General features: G+C 35.4%; 2 protein-coding genes across 2 annotated transcripts; one reads left to right on the top strand and one right to left on the bottom strand.

The window, feature by feature from the left end:
- Positions 1–1,643: 1,643 nt before the first annotated feature.
- LOC104116919 (S-adenosyl-L-methionine-dependent uroporphyrinogen III methyltransferase, chloroplastic) lies at positions 1,644–5,784 on the bottom strand. The gene is made up of 5 exons (XM_009627884.4): positions 5,106–5,784; positions 4,358–4,435; positions 4,185–4,254; positions 3,212–3,489; positions 1,644–2,224 (listed from the first exon to the last, which is right to left on the bottom strand). The coding sequence occupies exons 1-5, from the start codon at positions 5,634–5,636 to the stop codon at positions 2,054–2,056; spliced, it is 1,128 nt and encodes a 375-aa protein (XP_009626179.1). The 5' UTR covers positions 5,637–5,784; the 3' UTR covers positions 1,644–2,053.
- An 11,191-nt stretch (positions 5,785–16,975) lies between these two features.
- Positions 16,976–17,629, top strand: LOC138891647 (secreted RxLR effector protein 161-like). The gene has a single exon (XM_070175398.1). It carries the CDS (start codon positions 16,976–16,978, stop codon positions 17,627–17,629), a length of 654 nt encoding a protein of 217 aa, XP_070031499.1.
- The last annotated feature ends 883 nt before the right edge of the window (positions 17,630–18,512 follow it).

The raw sequence follows: 18,512 nt of genomic DNA, 5'->3' as shown, positions 1-18,512 counted from the left end.
CCAAAAAAAAATGAAGAAGATATATACAGCTCAAATTCATTTGTATATGACATTTCCTAATAGGAGAGCAGCTCTTTTGGTACAAACATTTTGGATGCTAATGTAGCATTAACAAATTTCATATGCAATATATGCAGGTCGTTTAGTGCTTCCCTACTGTCCTGCCGTTGTGTGTGAGAGAATTTCAATAATTATGTAAGATTTGTTATGGAAAGACTGTTAATTCCTGAGGATTGTAGAACGACAACTAAATAAGTTTAGACAAAAGGGGTTGCTCTAGTAGTGAGCGTATACATTACCCTCCCCAGACTCCACTAATGAGATTATATTGTGTTGTTGTAAAAAGAGTTGCTCTCCTGATACGCGTTAAACAATTGGACTTTGGTCTGGGCTTTAACAAACTAACAAAAAAAACCAATTTTTCCTCTGTAATGGGGACAGCTGAAACACCTCGAGAAAAGGCAGTCTTGCTCAACAAGAGAATAATAAGAGATACAATCAACGGCAAAGGGCCAAATATACCTCTGTACCTTCGAAAATGGTTTAAGAATACCCTTGTTGTATTATTGGGTTATTTATATCCCTCCCTTCATACTTTGAAATAAAAATACCCTTATTTTGGATGGAGTGCCACGTGACAGCACCAAATGAAAACGATTCATTTCTTTTTTTTACCCTATCCGTTTTAAAAAACCTACCACCCGACCCAATTTTCACCCAAGGCTAAACTTAGCATCTTTTGTTCTAAAGCAATTTTTTTTTGTAAAAAATGGGGAAAAGAAATTCAATAAAATATTTTTGTTTTTTTAAAACTAATGCACCTGTAGTCCACTGCTTTAGAAAAGTCCTTTTTTTTCGGTTTTTACAATTTTTTTTTTTTTTAGTTTTTACAAAACGAAAATATTTTTTTGAATCTTTGTTTTTCAGTTATTACAAAAAAATATTATTTTTTTTTCAGTTTTTACAAAACGAAAATATTTTTTTGAATCTTTGTTTTTCAGTTTTTACCAAAATATTGCTTTAGAAAATTGCTTTTCGTGTATGAGTAATGGGTATGGTTATGATTATAGGTCTTTTTAATTAATATTTTTCAGTTTAAAAAAATATTTTTCAGTTTGTTCAGTTTTTTTAAAGCATTTTTTTTTTGTAAAAACTGAAAAAAAAAAAGATTTTGCAAAATATTTTCGTTTTTTTAAAACTAATACACCTGTAGTCCACTGCTTTAGGAAAGTTTTTTTTTTTTTTTTTTTTCAGTTTTTACAAAAAATTATTTTTCACTTCTTTTAAAGTATTGTTTTTGTAAAAACTGAAAAAAAAGGACTTTCCTAAAGCAGTGGATTACAAGTGCATTAGTTTTAAAAAAAACAAAAATATTTTGTTGAATCTTTTTTTCCCATTTTTTACAGAAAAATTGCTTTAGAACAAAAGATGCTAAGTTTATCCTTGGGTGAAAATTGGGTCGGGTGGTAGGTTTTTTTAAAACAGATCGGGTAAAAAAAAAAATTGGATCGATTTTATCCGGTGCTGCCACGTGACACTCCATTCAAAATAAGGGTATTTTTGTTTTAAAGTATGACGAGAGGAGTATAAATAGGGGTATTCTTAGACCATTTTAAAAAGGCCAGCAATTTTTAGAAATACACTAAAACCCAAAAAGCACAATATCCTTCCAACTCAATTTACAAAATTATCAATTATTCGATAGATACATTGTGCTCCTTTATGAGTGCTTATGGATTAATATTTGCTTAAAAAAATCTGATATCGATCAAAATCTTAAAGTCACTTGTTGGCTCTTGAAAATACAGCAAGAGTTGCCAGCTTTTTGGAATGAGTAAACATCCCACCTGTTGATGTTCATGCTGGCTGGAGATTCTTCTCCAAATATCGCCACAGCACCAGAAATGAGACCGCCTCTACTGTGCTAGACTTTCAGTCTGAAAGAGAACTGATCGGGTTGCACATCTTTTAGCAAGCAGCAATGTCCAGTTTGGCTGCAGGAAAGAGAAGAGGTTTTGGGATCACAAAGAATCATACGTTCACCGAGGCTGCCCTATTGCACTGTGTTGGTTGAAGGTCTAGTCTCAACCAAGATGGGACTCTCTTCAGCAGAATGTCGCCATAATGGTGAAAGCGCCACAACCTTCCCAATGATAATCAAGGTTGGTGACACTAGCTGGTTTGATGCAATGTCGTCAGCAAGATTCTTCAATTCTGCAAACACCTGAATGAATTACAAGGGCAACTACAATCAGCCGCGCAATCCAATATTCCTGTCAAGTTGAATGCTTAAATAGGCAGAAAGGAAACACTGGTATAATAGCAAAGAACAACTCATCCAATCCTTGAATGTGAAGGCTGGAACCCTTGTTCCTATTGTTTACAAATAAACACTACATGCAGAATTTGCTATTATCTAAATCACTTCAAAGCTTTATTTCAGATAGCTTCTCCAAGTTAGAGATCTGAGACAAGGCTCAGTCTTTCATTTATTCTTCACTCCACTTTATATAAACAACCTTCCAGCACATCTCTTAACTTCAAACAAATGCTGCTTTCACGATCATGTTGACTATAGTAACCAATGGAGCTGAGCATGACATGAGAATAGAGGTTGTAGTCTTAGCGCAAAGGTTATGAGTCCAATATTTCTAATACCAGAGAGCTCTGTAACCAATGGGGTGGTAATGTGACCAGGAAAGACTATCCTGAGTATTTATCCAAAAAAACAATAACATTCACGGTTACTCACTAAGGCCAAGCTTCATGTCGTCTTTGAAAAGGCAACCAAAGGAAGCTTGAAACGTGGTCGTAATGACGCCAATAAGCCCCATTTAGGGACCAAGGATCCTTGCACTACACTGTTGTAATATCTGTGCACCTAAAAGTGCTTTTCTCTCAATTGGAAGGTCAACGTCAGAAAAATCTCAGAGGGGAAAAGTGGATGTCTTTTTGACATGAGGACCTTTTTGCAATCTTCCATCAAGAAAACAATAGACCAAATGGAAGTAGCCTATCTTCATTCTCAGGAAGAGTGGTTGAAATATTTCATAAAGCAAGATTAATAGTGTAAATGTCCCTGTTGTTCCAATTTTGTTGCGTGCAGTTATCAAATAACAAATGATTTATTCTCCCAAGGTAGCTGACAAAAGCAACAACCTTCCCAAATAATGAAGGAATAAGAGAAAGAGAAGCAACTTTGTTCGCTTACCATGCGTTGTTGGGGTGTTGTCCCTCGCTCAATGGCAACAGCTGGTGTGTCAGTTGGCAACCCATGATGTATCAGCTTTGAGGCCAGGGAAGGAAGAGTTGACAAGCCCATATAAACAACTAAAGTACAGTCAGGGTCAGCTGCATTCTCTGCAACGAAAAGCGGGTCTGTTCCGCCTTTTCTTGAGTGACCGGTGAGAAATCTAACACTATTTGCAACACCACGATGGGTTAATGGAATTCCCAACTCTGCTGATATACCAGAAGCTGCAGTAATACCTGAAATGAAATGACCACAATGAGGCCTACATCAAGTTGTGTAAGGCAGAATGAGATTCCAGTTACACATAACTAGCCCACTCTTACCTATACAGAAAAATTATAGAGCAATTACAAAGTGTAGATGAAGTCTATTTGGAAATTAAATCCTTTCTATCAACAGAGGAACTACCAGCGACCATAATATTGGTAAACATATAACTGCACAAGTCTTTCTGAATGTTAGAAGATGGGTCTAAAGAGAGCACATTTTAGCATACAAATCTGCTCAAATTAACATAGATACTGGATTCTCAAGAGAGACTATGCATATTTCTTTCAGGATGCCTAATGTCCTATTCAACAGAGGCTAAGATAAAAACTCTCAGCATCTAATCTGAAAGGAAAAATCTTAAAATTACAGATTAAACTTTCAGAAAGAAGACATGATCTACTTGGTAAATTGCAAGCCTATGATCATTATAGAGAGACTTGCTTTTGTTCCCCAAGTAAATACTGAAGAAGATATACTTTCTCCGACTACTCTGCACATTGCTACTTCTCAACACTGAAACGCCTCTTCTCAAGTAAAAAATATTTTCAGTGGGATTAAGTTAGCACGCCAGCCAACTGAATGACACTTGGAAAGATAAAATTACATTCTGTGGTTTTACAGCTCATTTGAGTTCTTCGTGGGATTCACAAACTTATCATACCTGGAATTACTTTAACTTGAATTCCCTGTTGTTGAAGAAAATCCATCTCTTCTCCACCCCGTCCAAATACCTGATAATCCAACAAACACCCCCAATTTTCAAATCTGGAATTGTAAAAATCAGCTACATACAAATGTATAAGCATATACCAAACATCTAAGCTGGAGACATACCAGCGGATCACCGCCTTTTAGTCTCACAACATTTGCTCCAGCTTCTGCAAAACTCAGAAGCAACTCATGAATTTCTTCCTGCAAAACACAAAATGCAAAATACAACTGTTATCTTACAAATTCAATGCTAGCAAATATGAATATATGTCATGAGCACAATGCAATCTGGCTGGTTGTTGTAGTGACATGGGAAAGACTAACATTCAGCCAAGAAGGTGTAGCACATAGGTTTTCAACCATCAACATTCCACTGCTTAATGCACTGCTAAAATTCAACTATTTGAGCAATTTTCATATCTAGGCTAATTTCAGGCATCATCTAAAACACAGAATAGAAGAAAGGCTATATCTTTTCCACCATTACAATAAAAGCCGATCTATCGGAATCCAATGCTGCATTTCAGAACTATATATTGCGAAAATTCCAGCATTGGAAGAAAATGATAGGAAAGCCCAATTTTTCACCTAAAGTTTTCTAAAGTTCTTATCTAAAAATGCATTCACTTTCTAATCATCCCCAGCATTTTCCAAATGATTAAGTTCCCACTAAATTCCAAAGCCAATTGTCACAAAATTGTCAATAGAAGCATCATTCCAATTGAAGGAAATTCATGAATCAAGCCAAGGATTAAGTTCTCTATCCAAGGATCAAGATTAACCAAAATCTATTCAACTGTGAATCTAGAATTCAGTAAATCAAACAAACATAAGCAGAAATGTTCAAAAACCACAGAGGAATTGCACCAACCTGAGTCCTGCTATGGTAACCAGCAGTTTTACCAACATAAAGAAGTCTAGCATCAGGACCAACCAAATCCAACACTTCATTAGAAACTAATCTATCATACAACAAAAGATCAGCATTCTGAATAACCCTCAAAGCCTTAAGTGTCAACAACTCAGGATCCCCTGGTCCAGTACCAACCAAGTACACATTCCCAGGCCCTCTTTTATCACCCCCTCCTTCACTTTTCCTTTTCTCCTTCAAAACCCGAAGCATTTTCTTCAGCTCAGGTAGCTGTAAAGCTATGTCATAGTCCCTAACATAGCTGGGATCAGGTAGAATTGGGCAAGAACCAGATTTCTCCTCCAATTCATTCTTGTAAATCCAATTGTCCCTTTGGTATCTCTCAATTGAATGCTTCTCAGTAAAGGGGGAAGATGATTGTGATACATAGTTTATGCAAGAAACAGGTTTAAGCCCAAAAGATTTGATTTTTCTCAATTGGGTTGCTCCAGAAGAAGGAGAAATTGAAGGAATTCTACTTACAAGAGCCATACCCTTTACTATCAAGAAAAGAATGGCGGTTAAAGGTGTAAACTTTTTTCTCTAAAATGTGGATTTTAGAGGGGATATATATGTATGCAAGTGCATGTGTCAAAAGGGGTATTTGGGTTTGAATTGGGGACCTTTTATTTTGAGCTTTAAAGGGTCATGAGAAGGCAATTTCAGTAGCTTTTGATGCTTTGAAAGGAACACGCTTTCTTTAGGAGGCTTTTCACCAACGTAGAGATTCTATTTTATTAGTATTTGGAGAAAACAAATCAAAATAAAAACAAAAAGAATACAAAAACTAAGAAGGCCAGAAATTTCAAGAAATTTTGTGAAGAAGATGAAACAACTTGGGGCTATGATTGGTGAAAGCCCCAAGTAGTAAAGAAAGATTTGACCTTTGGAACAAGCTGTTGAAAAGGGCAAATGAAAAGCGGCTAAATGGGAGAGGGGTTGGAGGCGGCGAGGATAAGTTTTGGGGGTGGGGGTGGGTGGGAGGTGTAGAGGCCAATGTGTACTGGTCTGTACCTCAGTTTCGACCAAATTCATTCAATTAAAATTATGAGATTTATTAACCTTACGAATTTAGAATTAGATACTAGATTTGTAACCACAAGTTCCTTGATCTGACCTGACCAATAAGTTATGTTCCCTAAGTTGTGCAAAATTGCACAACTTAGATATAAACATTTCTTTATCCTGCTTTGACGCTTAGGTCGGATTAAAAGCCAAATGAAAATGAAAAAGATAATAAAGCCACATAAGAAAAACCCAAAAGAAAAGGAAAAAGATAATAAAGCCACATAAGAAACACTTTCATCTATTTGCCAACTGAACAGGAGATAGAACAAAACAAAAGGTGGTCCAACTAAGAAATTTTATTTTGCCTTTACTTTTATAGAGTACTTAAAAGATACATACATAACTTAAAATAAATTACAGGAAAAATAAAAAGAAATACTACATAACTAGCAACATGTCATTACTAATATAAAACAAACATTATGAACATTGAAATACTTCAAATAGTAATATAACTTCAACTAGTAGGAAAATAGGGAACCACAATAGGTGCTTCCTTTGAGGATTTCTTCTTTTATTCATTTGATGAGGAAGATAATTTCATGTTACAGACACCATCATCGTTAGAAACCTTGGATGTAGGCGACATTGGACAACATTTTTGAAATGACAAAAAGAAAGTCATTCTAAATTTTCTTCGATTCAGGTATAGATTTTTTGATTTTTATGATGGATCAAAAAGTTTTGTGTTGCGTGTCTTTGAGTAACGGTGAGATCAACTTTAATTTATAGTGAGACACAGGTGAACATTATATTGGGAAAGAAAATAATATTCACGGTAATAACATCGAAATAATAACGTACCGAGATACGGTAATCAACAAGAATAAAAATAACAACAAGGACACATATTTTAATGTGGGAAACCCTTTTGAATAATGAAAAAAATTACGGGCCCGAGAGAAGCAAAATAATCCACTATAATGAGAAATTTTTACACTCCGTAGTCCCGAGTAAATACTCTAGGAACTACTACACACTAAAAAGAAATAACCCTCTATTTAGATTCCCACCTTACTACAATATCGCTCACACTCTCTATTTTTCCCATACAGTATATTTCTCACGATGCCTGAGAAGTGCTCTCTGCAAACTGTGTTGCTTCTCTTTTTGAGTGTTTCAACAAAGAAGTCAAGAGCTCCTTTTTATAGGCAACGTGACCGTCCACTCCAACCAATCAAATTGATTGGTTTGCAAATTGTTGTTGCTAACTTGCCGATTTGCTTTTGTTCCAAATCAAGATTTGCTATCAGATTTGATGTTTCCTTCTTTATTTTTCTTTTCTTTTTCTTTTTTTTCATTTATGAGAATGGTCCCCACAAATCTCTCCCTCTAGTCTCATTTTCCTGGAGGAGGTAACACCGGACTTCTAACTTGAGTGCATGTCGACAAGTTCTTTGTACAACTCGAACTTGTCCCTTGGTACCATCTTGGTCAGCATATCCGCAGGATTCTCACTTGTGGAAATTTTCAGGATTTGCAGAGATTCACTCTCTACTTTTCTCGGATCCAGTGATATCTCACATCAATGTGTTTGGTCCTTGCATAGTACATGGAGTTCTTTCTCAAGTCTATTGTGCTTTGACTGTCACAATAGACAACATACTCCTTCTGATGCAAGCCAAGCTCTTGAAGGAACTATTTCAGCCATATTATCTCCTTGCCAGCTTCAGTAACGGCAATGTACTCCGCTTCAGTTGTAGAAAGTGCGACACACTTCTGCAACTTCGACTGCCTTTTTATCAAATTCAATACCTTTCTTCTGTTCGAAGCTTTTTACAACAAATCGAGCTTTGTACCTGACCAACTTGCCATTTCTATCTTTCTTGAGTTTAAAGACCCATTTGTATTTGAGTTGTCTTTTACCCTTTCGAAGTTCAACCAGCTTGTGCATGCCATTTTTCTGTAGAGATTCCATCTCATCTTACATGGCTTTTATCCACTGGTGCTTTTCTGGATGAGACAATACCTCCTTAAGACTTTCTGGCTCCCCCTCATCACTGATGAGGACAAACTCTGTGGAAGGGTACCTGTATGACTCTACCCTTGGCATTTCTTATCTCCTCAGAGATTGAGGTTCTTCTTCTTCCTGAGTTGGGTACTCCACTTGCTCGACATCATCATCAAGTTGCTCCCCCTGCTCAATAACCTCACCAAGTTGCTCTCACTGCTCGGCAACCTCGTTGGTCCTACTTTCTACACTTGTGGGATTATTAGAAGTAGAATGAATAATAACAAGGTTAGGAATTATACCATTCTTGGCATTCTCTGACTGATCATCTACAGTTCTAACTTCACTCTCTCGGAAGATTACATCTCTGCTTCTGATGACCTTCTTCTTTACAGGATCCCATAATCTGTACTTGAACTCTTCATCTCCATATCCAATGAATATGCAGGGAATAGATTTATCATCTAGCTTTGTTCTCTACTTTGGTACATGTGCAAAAGCTCTGCAACCGAACACTTTCAGATGTGAGTAGGACACCTCTTTGTTGGTCCAAACTCTCTCTCTGGGACACCTCTCTGGGATGCGTCACCCCAGAATGACTTAGGTAGTTTAGCCATTCTGAGCATGCTTCTCACTTTCTCAACAATGATTCGGTTAATCCTCTCAGCTACACTATTGTGCTGTGGGATTTCAGGAACTGTCTTTTCATGTTTGATTCCATGGCTCGAACAATACTCTTCAAATTCCCTTGAAGTATACTCACCTCCATTGTCACTTTGGAGACACTTTAGCTTTTGGCTTGTTACCCTTTCCACAAGAACATGAAACTTTTAGAAAAGTTGAAATACCTAATCTTTGATTTTCAAGATATAAACCCACAATTTTCATGAAGCATCATCAATAAAAGTGATAAAATATTTGTTATCGCCGGTCGATTCAATTTCTATTCGACCACAAACATCAGAATATACCAAATTAAGTATATTCAATTTTCTTTCAGACGATCTCTGAAATGAGACTCTATGCTACTTACCAAATAAACAATAGTCACAAGGTTTTATCGCTGTACCTTTGGCATAAGAGATGAGTGATTTCCTGGCAAGAATATGCAATCCCTTCTCGTTCATATGACCCATTTTTTTGGGCCACAAATCTGCAAAAATCTCATCTTGTGCCGCGTTCAATTCACCTAAGCATATTTCTGCATTTGTCCTGTACAACGTGCCACGAGCAACTCCTTTTGCAATCACCTATGATACCTTGGTGAGTCTCCACTTTTTATTTGCAAAATAGTTCTCGTATCCATCTCGATCAAAGCTATTCCCGATATTAAGTTCATCCGCAAATTAGGTACATGCTGCACGTCCTTTTTAACCTATGTGCATCCGATATTTGTCTTTATACAAATATCACTAATCCATGCAATCTTTGAGTTACTCATGTTACCCATTCTCACAGTGCCGAAATCACCTACTACATCTGCACAAAATTTCTCTTACCGGTGTGGCATGGTAAGATGCAGCTGTGTCAACCACCCATTTCGACTATGGACCTGCCAAGTACATGCATTCCTCTTCCTCATTTATAAAGAGAACAACATTATCATTGTTTTGCACCATAGCGGTTGTGTTGTCGTCATTATTCTGTCTATTGCTTTCACCTTTGCCCTTTCTTAGATTTGGGCAATCTCTTTTGAAGTGACTCGGTCGATCGTAATTGTAGCAATTTCTGGCTTTTGGTCTGGATCGATTCTTGGACTTCCCACAACCTATGGATCTACCATAGTTGCTCGAACTCCTTTGGTAACTCCTACCTCTACCTCCTGTGATGAGAGAATGTCCTTGATTTTCAGGTTTCTTTCTCATCTTATCATTGAGTAGAAGAGCCAATGTGACGTCCTTCAACTCAATAGTGGTTTTGTCGTGTAGGATGGTTGTTGCCAAATTATCGTACGAAGATGGCAATGATTTCAAGAGTAAGATGGCTTTATCCTCTTCCTCGATATTTACTCCGAGGTTGGCAAGCTGCGTGATTAATCCATTAAACACATTTAAATATGTAAAGCATATAATTGCTTCTTCGGGTAAAATTTATTTGTCAGTATTTTATACATGTATAGGCTTTCCAACCTTGTCCAAATACCACATGAAGTATCTTGATCAATGATGTTATTTACCACATCATCTGCTAAGTGTAACCTGATTGCACTAGCAGCCTTTTAATCCAAGTCAACTCAATCCTTAGCTTTTATGGTATCAGGCGTCTTGGCGTCACTGTCTAATACCTTGTGTAATCCTTGTTGGATAAGCAGATCCTTGCCATATTGAGTAACCGCTATCTCCGCTGAATTTTACTACTTCGTACTTTACTCTAGACATTTTATTTTTCCACCGAGTATACTACTACCGACCGTGAACAGTATTTCTGTGAACGAGCGGAACCTGTCCTCTGATACCAGTTGTTAGGAATAAATCCCCCATAGAAATTAATATTTACGGTAATAACAGCAAAATAATAACGTAGTACCGAGATACAGTAACCAACAAGATTAAAAAGAATAACAAGGACACAAAGATTTTAACTTGGAAAATCGTTCTGAATAAGGAAAAAAATTACGGGCCCTAGAGAGAAAAATTAATCCACTATAATGAGGAATTTTTACACTCCGTAGTCCCAAGTAAATGCTACAGGAACACTACACACTCAAAAAAAATAACCCTCTGTTGAGATTCCCACTTCACTACAATATTGCTCACACTCTCTATTTTTCCACACAGTCCATTTCTCACGATGCTTGAGAAATGCTCTCTGCAAACTGTGTTGCTTCTCTTTTTGTGTGTTTCAACAAAGAATCCAAGAGCTCCCTTTTATAGGCAAAATGACAGTCCACTCCAACCAATCAAATTGATTGGTTTGCAAATTTTTGTTGCTAACTTACCGATGTGCTTTTGTTCCAAATCTAGATTTGCTATCAGATTTGATGTTTCCTTCTTTATTTTTGTTTTTTTTTCTTTTATTTTATTTATGGGGATGGACCCACACATTATATTTTGTTAGCATCTTTTTATTCTTTTTGTCTAGCTAATGAACATTCATATTAAATTCTTGTATATATGGCAAGAGTGACTTCTTAATTATTCACAACCTATGGGTTAGTAAGGGGTTTATTTTCACCTTGACTATTACGCGGAATAATCAAGACGCACATAAACTTGTTTTGACATTGAAATTTAAAAATATTTATGCAATCAGATAACTTATTAAGTAGTTACAGCTAAATTTCTTGATAAGCATTAATTAAAAATGATATGCTATCACATATTACAATTTACTGAGAATATAAAAAAATATTTATACAAACAATGTATATAACTTAAATCCTAAAAAGATGTTAGATTGCTGGAGTTTATGATTCTAAAAAAAAATTATTGTAGACATCGAACAAGAAGGGTATTGTGGATTATACTATTACAAGTAATACTTCTGAACATAAATAGATACTTTTTGTTGGGTATTGAATTCGGATACCGGGTCGCTCAACGTGGACTGACCCAGCCCATTTAGGGAAAGATAGAATTTATGAATAAAATAACTTCTCTGAAGAGGTTACTACACGTTTAGGTATAGTTGAGAGTAGTTTTCTCATAGCAGTTAATTGCTTTTTCTTTAAAAAAAAAAAACTGATTTAGCCTCCTTCTTCTTCTTCAGATGGGTAAGAATGAACAACAAAAAGGAATTACTCTCCCTTCCTCCTTAATCTTCTTCTTCCTTAATAGAGAAAAATTCTCTTCTTCTTTTTGCAAAACATACAAAAAAAGAAAGGCATTTAGTCTGTAGAACTAAATTTTGTTTTCCAAGAGAATCAAAGTTAGACTTAGGGGCTACCTTTCTGGGTTGTGATTTTACTCCGCTGCATAACATGTACATAATTCTAATTTCTGTTCTTACTATATTTTATTAACAATGGCATTAGAGCATTCGTTGTGTATTTTGTTGATAACTATCAAATTATATATACTTCCTAAAGTAATTTCGTTGTTTATGTGTTTCTATGGATAAACTACAGTAAAGAAAATATTTTGAGAAAGAGTCATATTGTCGTTCCAAAACTGAATTGGAGGTGTCGTCATTTAGCCTTAAAGCAAGACGAGATTTTGTCTTTATTCCATTCTAATATAGCAGTGGCAACAGAAAACTTGCTTTGATGGTGTTCTGAAATTCCTTGGGTTTGATGGAATTTTCAGCATTAAATTTGAGAATATTGGTAGGTTAAAGTTTAGACCCCACATTGATTATAATTTTCTATAAAGTCTATTTGATTCTATCGGTATTCTTTGATTGTTGTTTTCTGAAATATGAAAGGAATGCCAAAAGGCTAACACCAAATTGTAATATTTCAAAACTCTGAAATATTTTCTTGTCCGTTGACGACAAAGCAGAAACATAATAATCAACTAATATCAGTTAGTTCAATATAGACAGTAAAATGGCAGAATCTTTGTAAATACTTGCCTTTTAGTATTTTTGTTGTTGTTTGGTTCTCAATGAAGGCAAGGTAAAAATATACATAATATTTTATTTTAGGATAAGATTCTAAAACAGTGAATGGTTATTGAAAACCAGAATATGAATTGTTACTTATTTAAAGTAATGACAATAAGAACTCCACTGCCTTCTTAGTATATAAAATTAATTTAGTCATAATCCCTCGATTGATATTCTTCTACGAGTTGATTGTGGCATTTGTTGTCATATTGAATGGTAGTAGCCATTCTTATTGTTTCCATGTTCCTATTTCAGATATGGCTAAACGGGAACAAGCTCGAATTACTTCCAGTGGGAGTTTTCAAAGTCGAGCAAGGGAACAACACAGAAGGGTGTGTTATCGCAGGTATATTTCTGTAATGATTCAGACTCGGAGCCTGAAGTCACGAGGAATATCCCAAGAGTGAGGCGAAATGAGTTAAGGGATCGAAGGGCTGAACGAAGGGAAGGAGATAATAAATTTAGAGAGTTTAAGGAATTTAAAATGGGTCCTGATGCTTTAATTCCTGAACATGTACATATTTTTCAATTAAAAAGAGTTGAATTGTCTAATTACATAGAGATTAGTGATTGAAAAGCATTAGCTATTTTAGCGGACTCTCTTCGAGAGCCTTGGGGTGAAGTTTTAACTAATATTTATCATGATATTTGGCCTAATGCACCTTTTAGCGTATACGTTCAAGAGTTAGTATTCCGTTGGTATATGTATGTCCTTGCAAATATGTAAATGGTTATTATGTGTTTTATTTTAATAAAATTTAAATTATATTATTTGTCTCACCAATTACATATATTATTTATTATTTTATTTTATAATGGATTGATACTTGAAATGAAGTACATACTAAGAAGTGATTTTAATATTAATTAAAATATTTAGATATAGATGATGAATGGAAATGTAGTGACCTTTTGATTCTATACCAAATGTAGAATTAATATTATAATTAATTTGCTTGAGTGTGTAATCACATACATAAATTGACTGAAGTATATATTGATGAGTTAAACTTGTAGTATTGTCTCTAATAACAAACATGGCATTGAAAAGTATCATTGCTAACTTGAACAAGGGTGACAAACTGAATGGTGAAAATTATGACATCTGGAGCCGTAAGATGTGGTATATACTCGAAGATCAAGATGTTGTTAAAAGTATTAACCATGTTATGAGTCACCCAAAGAAGGGTAACACTGCCCAACACAGGAGGGATCTGGAAACTTACAATATTTGGAAAAAGAAAGATTCCACTGCACGTGAAATTATTATAAGTTCAGTTGATGATGATCTCATCCATGAATGTGAGAAATATCCTACCGCTCAAACTATGTGGGCACATTTAAGAGAGACATATGGCGGTACAACTGTTACTCGCCTTAGACATCTGATAATTAAGTTTGATACGTACAAGAAGCGTCATGATCACAGTGTCAAGCAACATTTAAGGGTGATGTCAATCATGATTGCTCAATAAAAAAATGATGGTCATGTTCTCTCTGATGAGCAGCAGGTTCAGGCAGCGATCCGGTCTCTTCCCAATGATTGGGAATATTTGAAGGTTAAGTTGACCCATAATGACAACATAAAAACTTTTGTTGATGTTGCCCGTCATGTAAAGTTTGAAGACGAGCAGCTTGGTGCTGCTAAAGTTGTACTAGTGCCTTTGTGACAGAATCAAGTAGTACAAAGAGATCAAGCTTCAAGCGTAAGAGAAATTGAAAAAATGACGGAAGAGTTAAGGAGATCGGAGATGGATCCTCCAAGAAAAGAAACAAGCCAAATTCCAAGAAAGAAAAATGGTTCTACAAGAAAAAAGAGAAGAGCAAGATGAAGTGCTACAATTGCCAAGTTCTAGGGTATTTTGCTCGTGAGTACACTGAGCCGAAAAAGGTAGCATTTCAAAACGCATCTCTTAGTGCTATATAGCTTTTTAGCATTGTTTTACTAACTGAATCTTATCTTGTGTGGATTGTAGACTCAGGGGTCACCAACCATGTGAGCCGTGATAGAGAAACGTTTATAGAGTTTCGTCGAGTTCCACCTGGATCAAAGCATGTATATGTGGGAAATATCAGCTTTCTTACACTTTGCAAATGGCTTACGTGTAATCTTTCTGGCAAGACAATTTTCACAAGTTGGCATTTCAATTTTAGAGAAAGAACCTAAATATCCTTCCTTAGCCAATCTATTTATTCGATCTTGCCCATATAATAACATCAACACCATTATTACTAGAAAACTATGCCATAACACAACGGTCAACATAATAGTTATACGTAGAAAGATTACAATCTAACACAATAAAACTATCATAACGATGTCCAAAACGATAAAAAAATATTGTTTAGAGTAATTCTAAGACCGTTGCGACTAAAGTTCAAATTGAAATCTAAATCTAGAAGAACAGACATTGAGACTAAGTTTCATCGAATCTCTAGAACATATAGGACGCCATGCAATATCAAAGATCGGCCACCACACATGTCCATTCCGTAAATGTTTATCCCTTTGACTTCAAGCTTTACATTATATATGTGGTCAAATGAATGTGGGGGCTAGGTCTGGTGCTTTATATTTCATTACGTATATTGATGACTTCACGCACTTTGGTCATGTCTATTTAATTTCTCATAAATTTGAATCACTTGAATGTTTTAAGAAATATTTGAATGAAGTAGAGAATCAATTAGACAAAATGATTATGACCTTAAGAACCAATAGAGAACGTCAACATTTATCAAAAAAATTTGAAGAATTATGTAACAAAAAGGGCATCACCAGACAACTAACTATTCCTTACATACCTTAGCAAAATGGTGTAGCAGAGAGGGGGAATAAAATATTATTGGGTATGATAAGGTCCATGATGGCGCAAACAAATTTACCTATCTCCTTTTGGGGAGATGCATTATTAACTGCAGCCTACATATTGAATAAAGTGCTTTCTAAATCAGTTTCTTACACTCCTTATGAGCTTTGGACTGGTCATAAACCAAACTTAAATGATTTACGACCTTAGGGTTGTGCTGCATATATAAAGGATTCTTTTATCAAGTTTGGTAAATTAGGTCCAAAAGGCAAAAAATGTATCTTTATAAAATATTCAGAACACTCCAAAGGGTTTGTGTTCATTGGTGAAACAGAAGATGGAAGTGTTACTGAGACTGAATCACGAGATGTCACATTTCTGAAAAATAATTTTACAAAGAAGGGCAAGATAAAGAATGGAGAACCTCTTTATGAAATGTTGAACTCAGATAGTCAGCAAATGTCTTCTGTCACAGTTGATAATCAAATTGATCAAGATCTTATTCTTGATCCAAGTGGGAATGGGAGTTATCAATCCCGAAATCCTTTTGACGAATCTGAATTTCAATTACGAAAGAGTACCAGGAAAAATATACCCAAACGTACTTATGAGATTGAAGATTACATTTTCTTGGTATCTTACATAGAAATGGATGAGCCAAAGTCTGTGACTAATGCTTTATCGAGCCCCGGGAAAAATGAGTGAATAAAAGAAATGAAAGAAGAATTAGAGTCCATGAAAATAACAAAGTCTGGGATCTTGTTGACCTTCCGCCTGGGCGTAGAGCCATTGGGAATAAATGGGTACTAAAAGTTAAATGTAAAGCGGATGGGTCAATAGAAAGATAAAAGGCACGATTGGTGGCAAAAGGTTTTACTCAAGAAGTTGGAATATATTATAAGGAAATATTTTCACCAGTTCTAAAGTTTACCTCAATTCGCTTACTTTTGGCTATTGTTACACGTTTGGATTTGGAATTACACCAAATGGATGTGAAGACAGCTTTTCTCAATGTAGAACTAAACAAGAAAATATACATGGAATAACCTATAGGTTTCATCATTAAACGCCAAGAAAAGAAGGTTTGTAAATTGAAAAGATATATTTATGGCCTGAAGTAGTCTTCGAGGCAATGGTATTTGAGATTTCATAAGGAGGTGATCTCATGATTTGAGCATGATTAATGAAGACCATTGCATTTATGTGAAGAAGTTCAATGGGATGTTTGTAATCTTTTCTCTTTACGTGGATGATATTTTATTGGCCGAAAATAATTTAGAGTATTTAAAAACTATCAAGTCATGTCTTTCAAAGTCATTTGACATGATTGATACGGGATAGACAGACTATATTATTGGTATTAAGATCCAACAAGATCATTCTAAAAAGTTATTGAGTCTATTTCAAGAAATTATAAAGAAAGTTTTGGAGCATTTTCGCATGAATATCGCAAATCCATGGATACTCATATAGCAAGAGGTGAAACTTTAAACCTTAAAATATGTCCAAAGACTGAAAATAAAAAGAAAGACATGTCTCGAGTTCCGTATTCAAGTGATGTCGGGAGCTTGATGTACGCTATGATGTGTACTCGCCCAGACATCTGTTATGCAGTAGCTCTAGTTAGCAGGTATCAATCCAATCCTGAAAGAGATCATTGGAAAGCTGTGAAAAGAATTTTCATATACCTGAAAGGAACTACAGATTATTCACTATATTATAGTAGAAATAATTTACACTTGAGAGGATATACAAATGCTGATTGGGCTGGTGACTGGAATGATAGAAAATCAACATCCGGTTATGCTTTCTTACTTAATGGTGGTTCTATTTCATCAAAAAGTAAGAAACAAACTTGTACAACCCTTTCGACGATAGAAGCTGAGTTTGTGGCTTGTGCGTTTGCAGTACAAGAAGTTATTTGGTTGAAGAGATTCTTTGAGCATTTGGATATTATAAAGAACTCTGAGGGTCCCATGACTCTATATTGTGATAGTCAAGCAGCTATTGCATACACAAATATCCTAAAGTATCATCGCAAGACCAAATACATTAACATCAAATATAACTTTGTGAGAGACATAGTAGCAAGTGGAAAGATAAATTTATAGTATATTCCTACGCGAAGCATGATAGGTGATCCTTTTACAAAGGCGATATCTAGAGACCTGTTTGAGAAACATGTTATGGCTCTAGATTTGCAAAGGATATGAACATATTTATGTATTGTAAAATGACTTGATTATTATAATATGCTCATCAATATTTGAATCTTGAATTTATGCTTATATCTAGTATGCATGTGATGATGATTTTAAAGTGTGTCGAACAAGTCATGAGATTGGTTCTCTCACATGAGTAATCGCCTCTTATGTTAAGAATTGTGAAGAGATGAGACCTTATAGAACCTTGGATAATGCAAGGTTAAATTTACTTGTAAAGTTTGGTCTTGACAACTAGTCAGACATACGAATTTTACCATTCGATTATGACTTGTTTTGTAAGCCGGATGCGAGAGTCTCCAAAAGGTTGGATTTGAGGATTATTGAAGTGTTAGACATTAGAAGATGTCTAGACCAAGATCTATACAGTGTTGAATAATTAAAAGAATAAGATACATGCTCCAATATACGGTGAAAATACCTAAAAGAATAAGATACATACGCCAATATAAGGTAAAAATACCATAACATGTGTTTCATACCACGTGTGCTATCGACCAGTGGGATAATGGAAGAATGAATACCTGATTCTTCATTGTGTGAGATCCCAAAGAAGTTATATTAATTTTTATTGGAATACCCTTTGACCTTTCACTGTCTCTTGAAGTGGCAATCAATGTTGCTCTTTTAGCATGTCACGTATAGTCATGAGTGATTCGGCAATGCACTGCATGTCTAGAAAGGCAATTGATTTGGAATGGAAAGATTTGAGTAGAAAGGGAAGACCACTAAGAAATTTAGTAATTTAACTTGTACTTATATGTCACGACCC

This window comes from Nicotiana tomentosiformis, chromosome 1 (genome assembly GCF_000390325.3).
Source record: "Nicotiana tomentosiformis chromosome 1, ASM39032v3, whole genome shotgun sequence".
Taxonomy (NCBI): domain Eukaryota; kingdom Viridiplantae; phylum Streptophyta; class Magnoliopsida; order Solanales; family Solanaceae; genus Nicotiana; species Nicotiana tomentosiformis.
The sequence above is the reverse complement of the archived record's forward strand: the minus strand, read 5'-3'. Positions and strand labels throughout refer to the sequence as shown.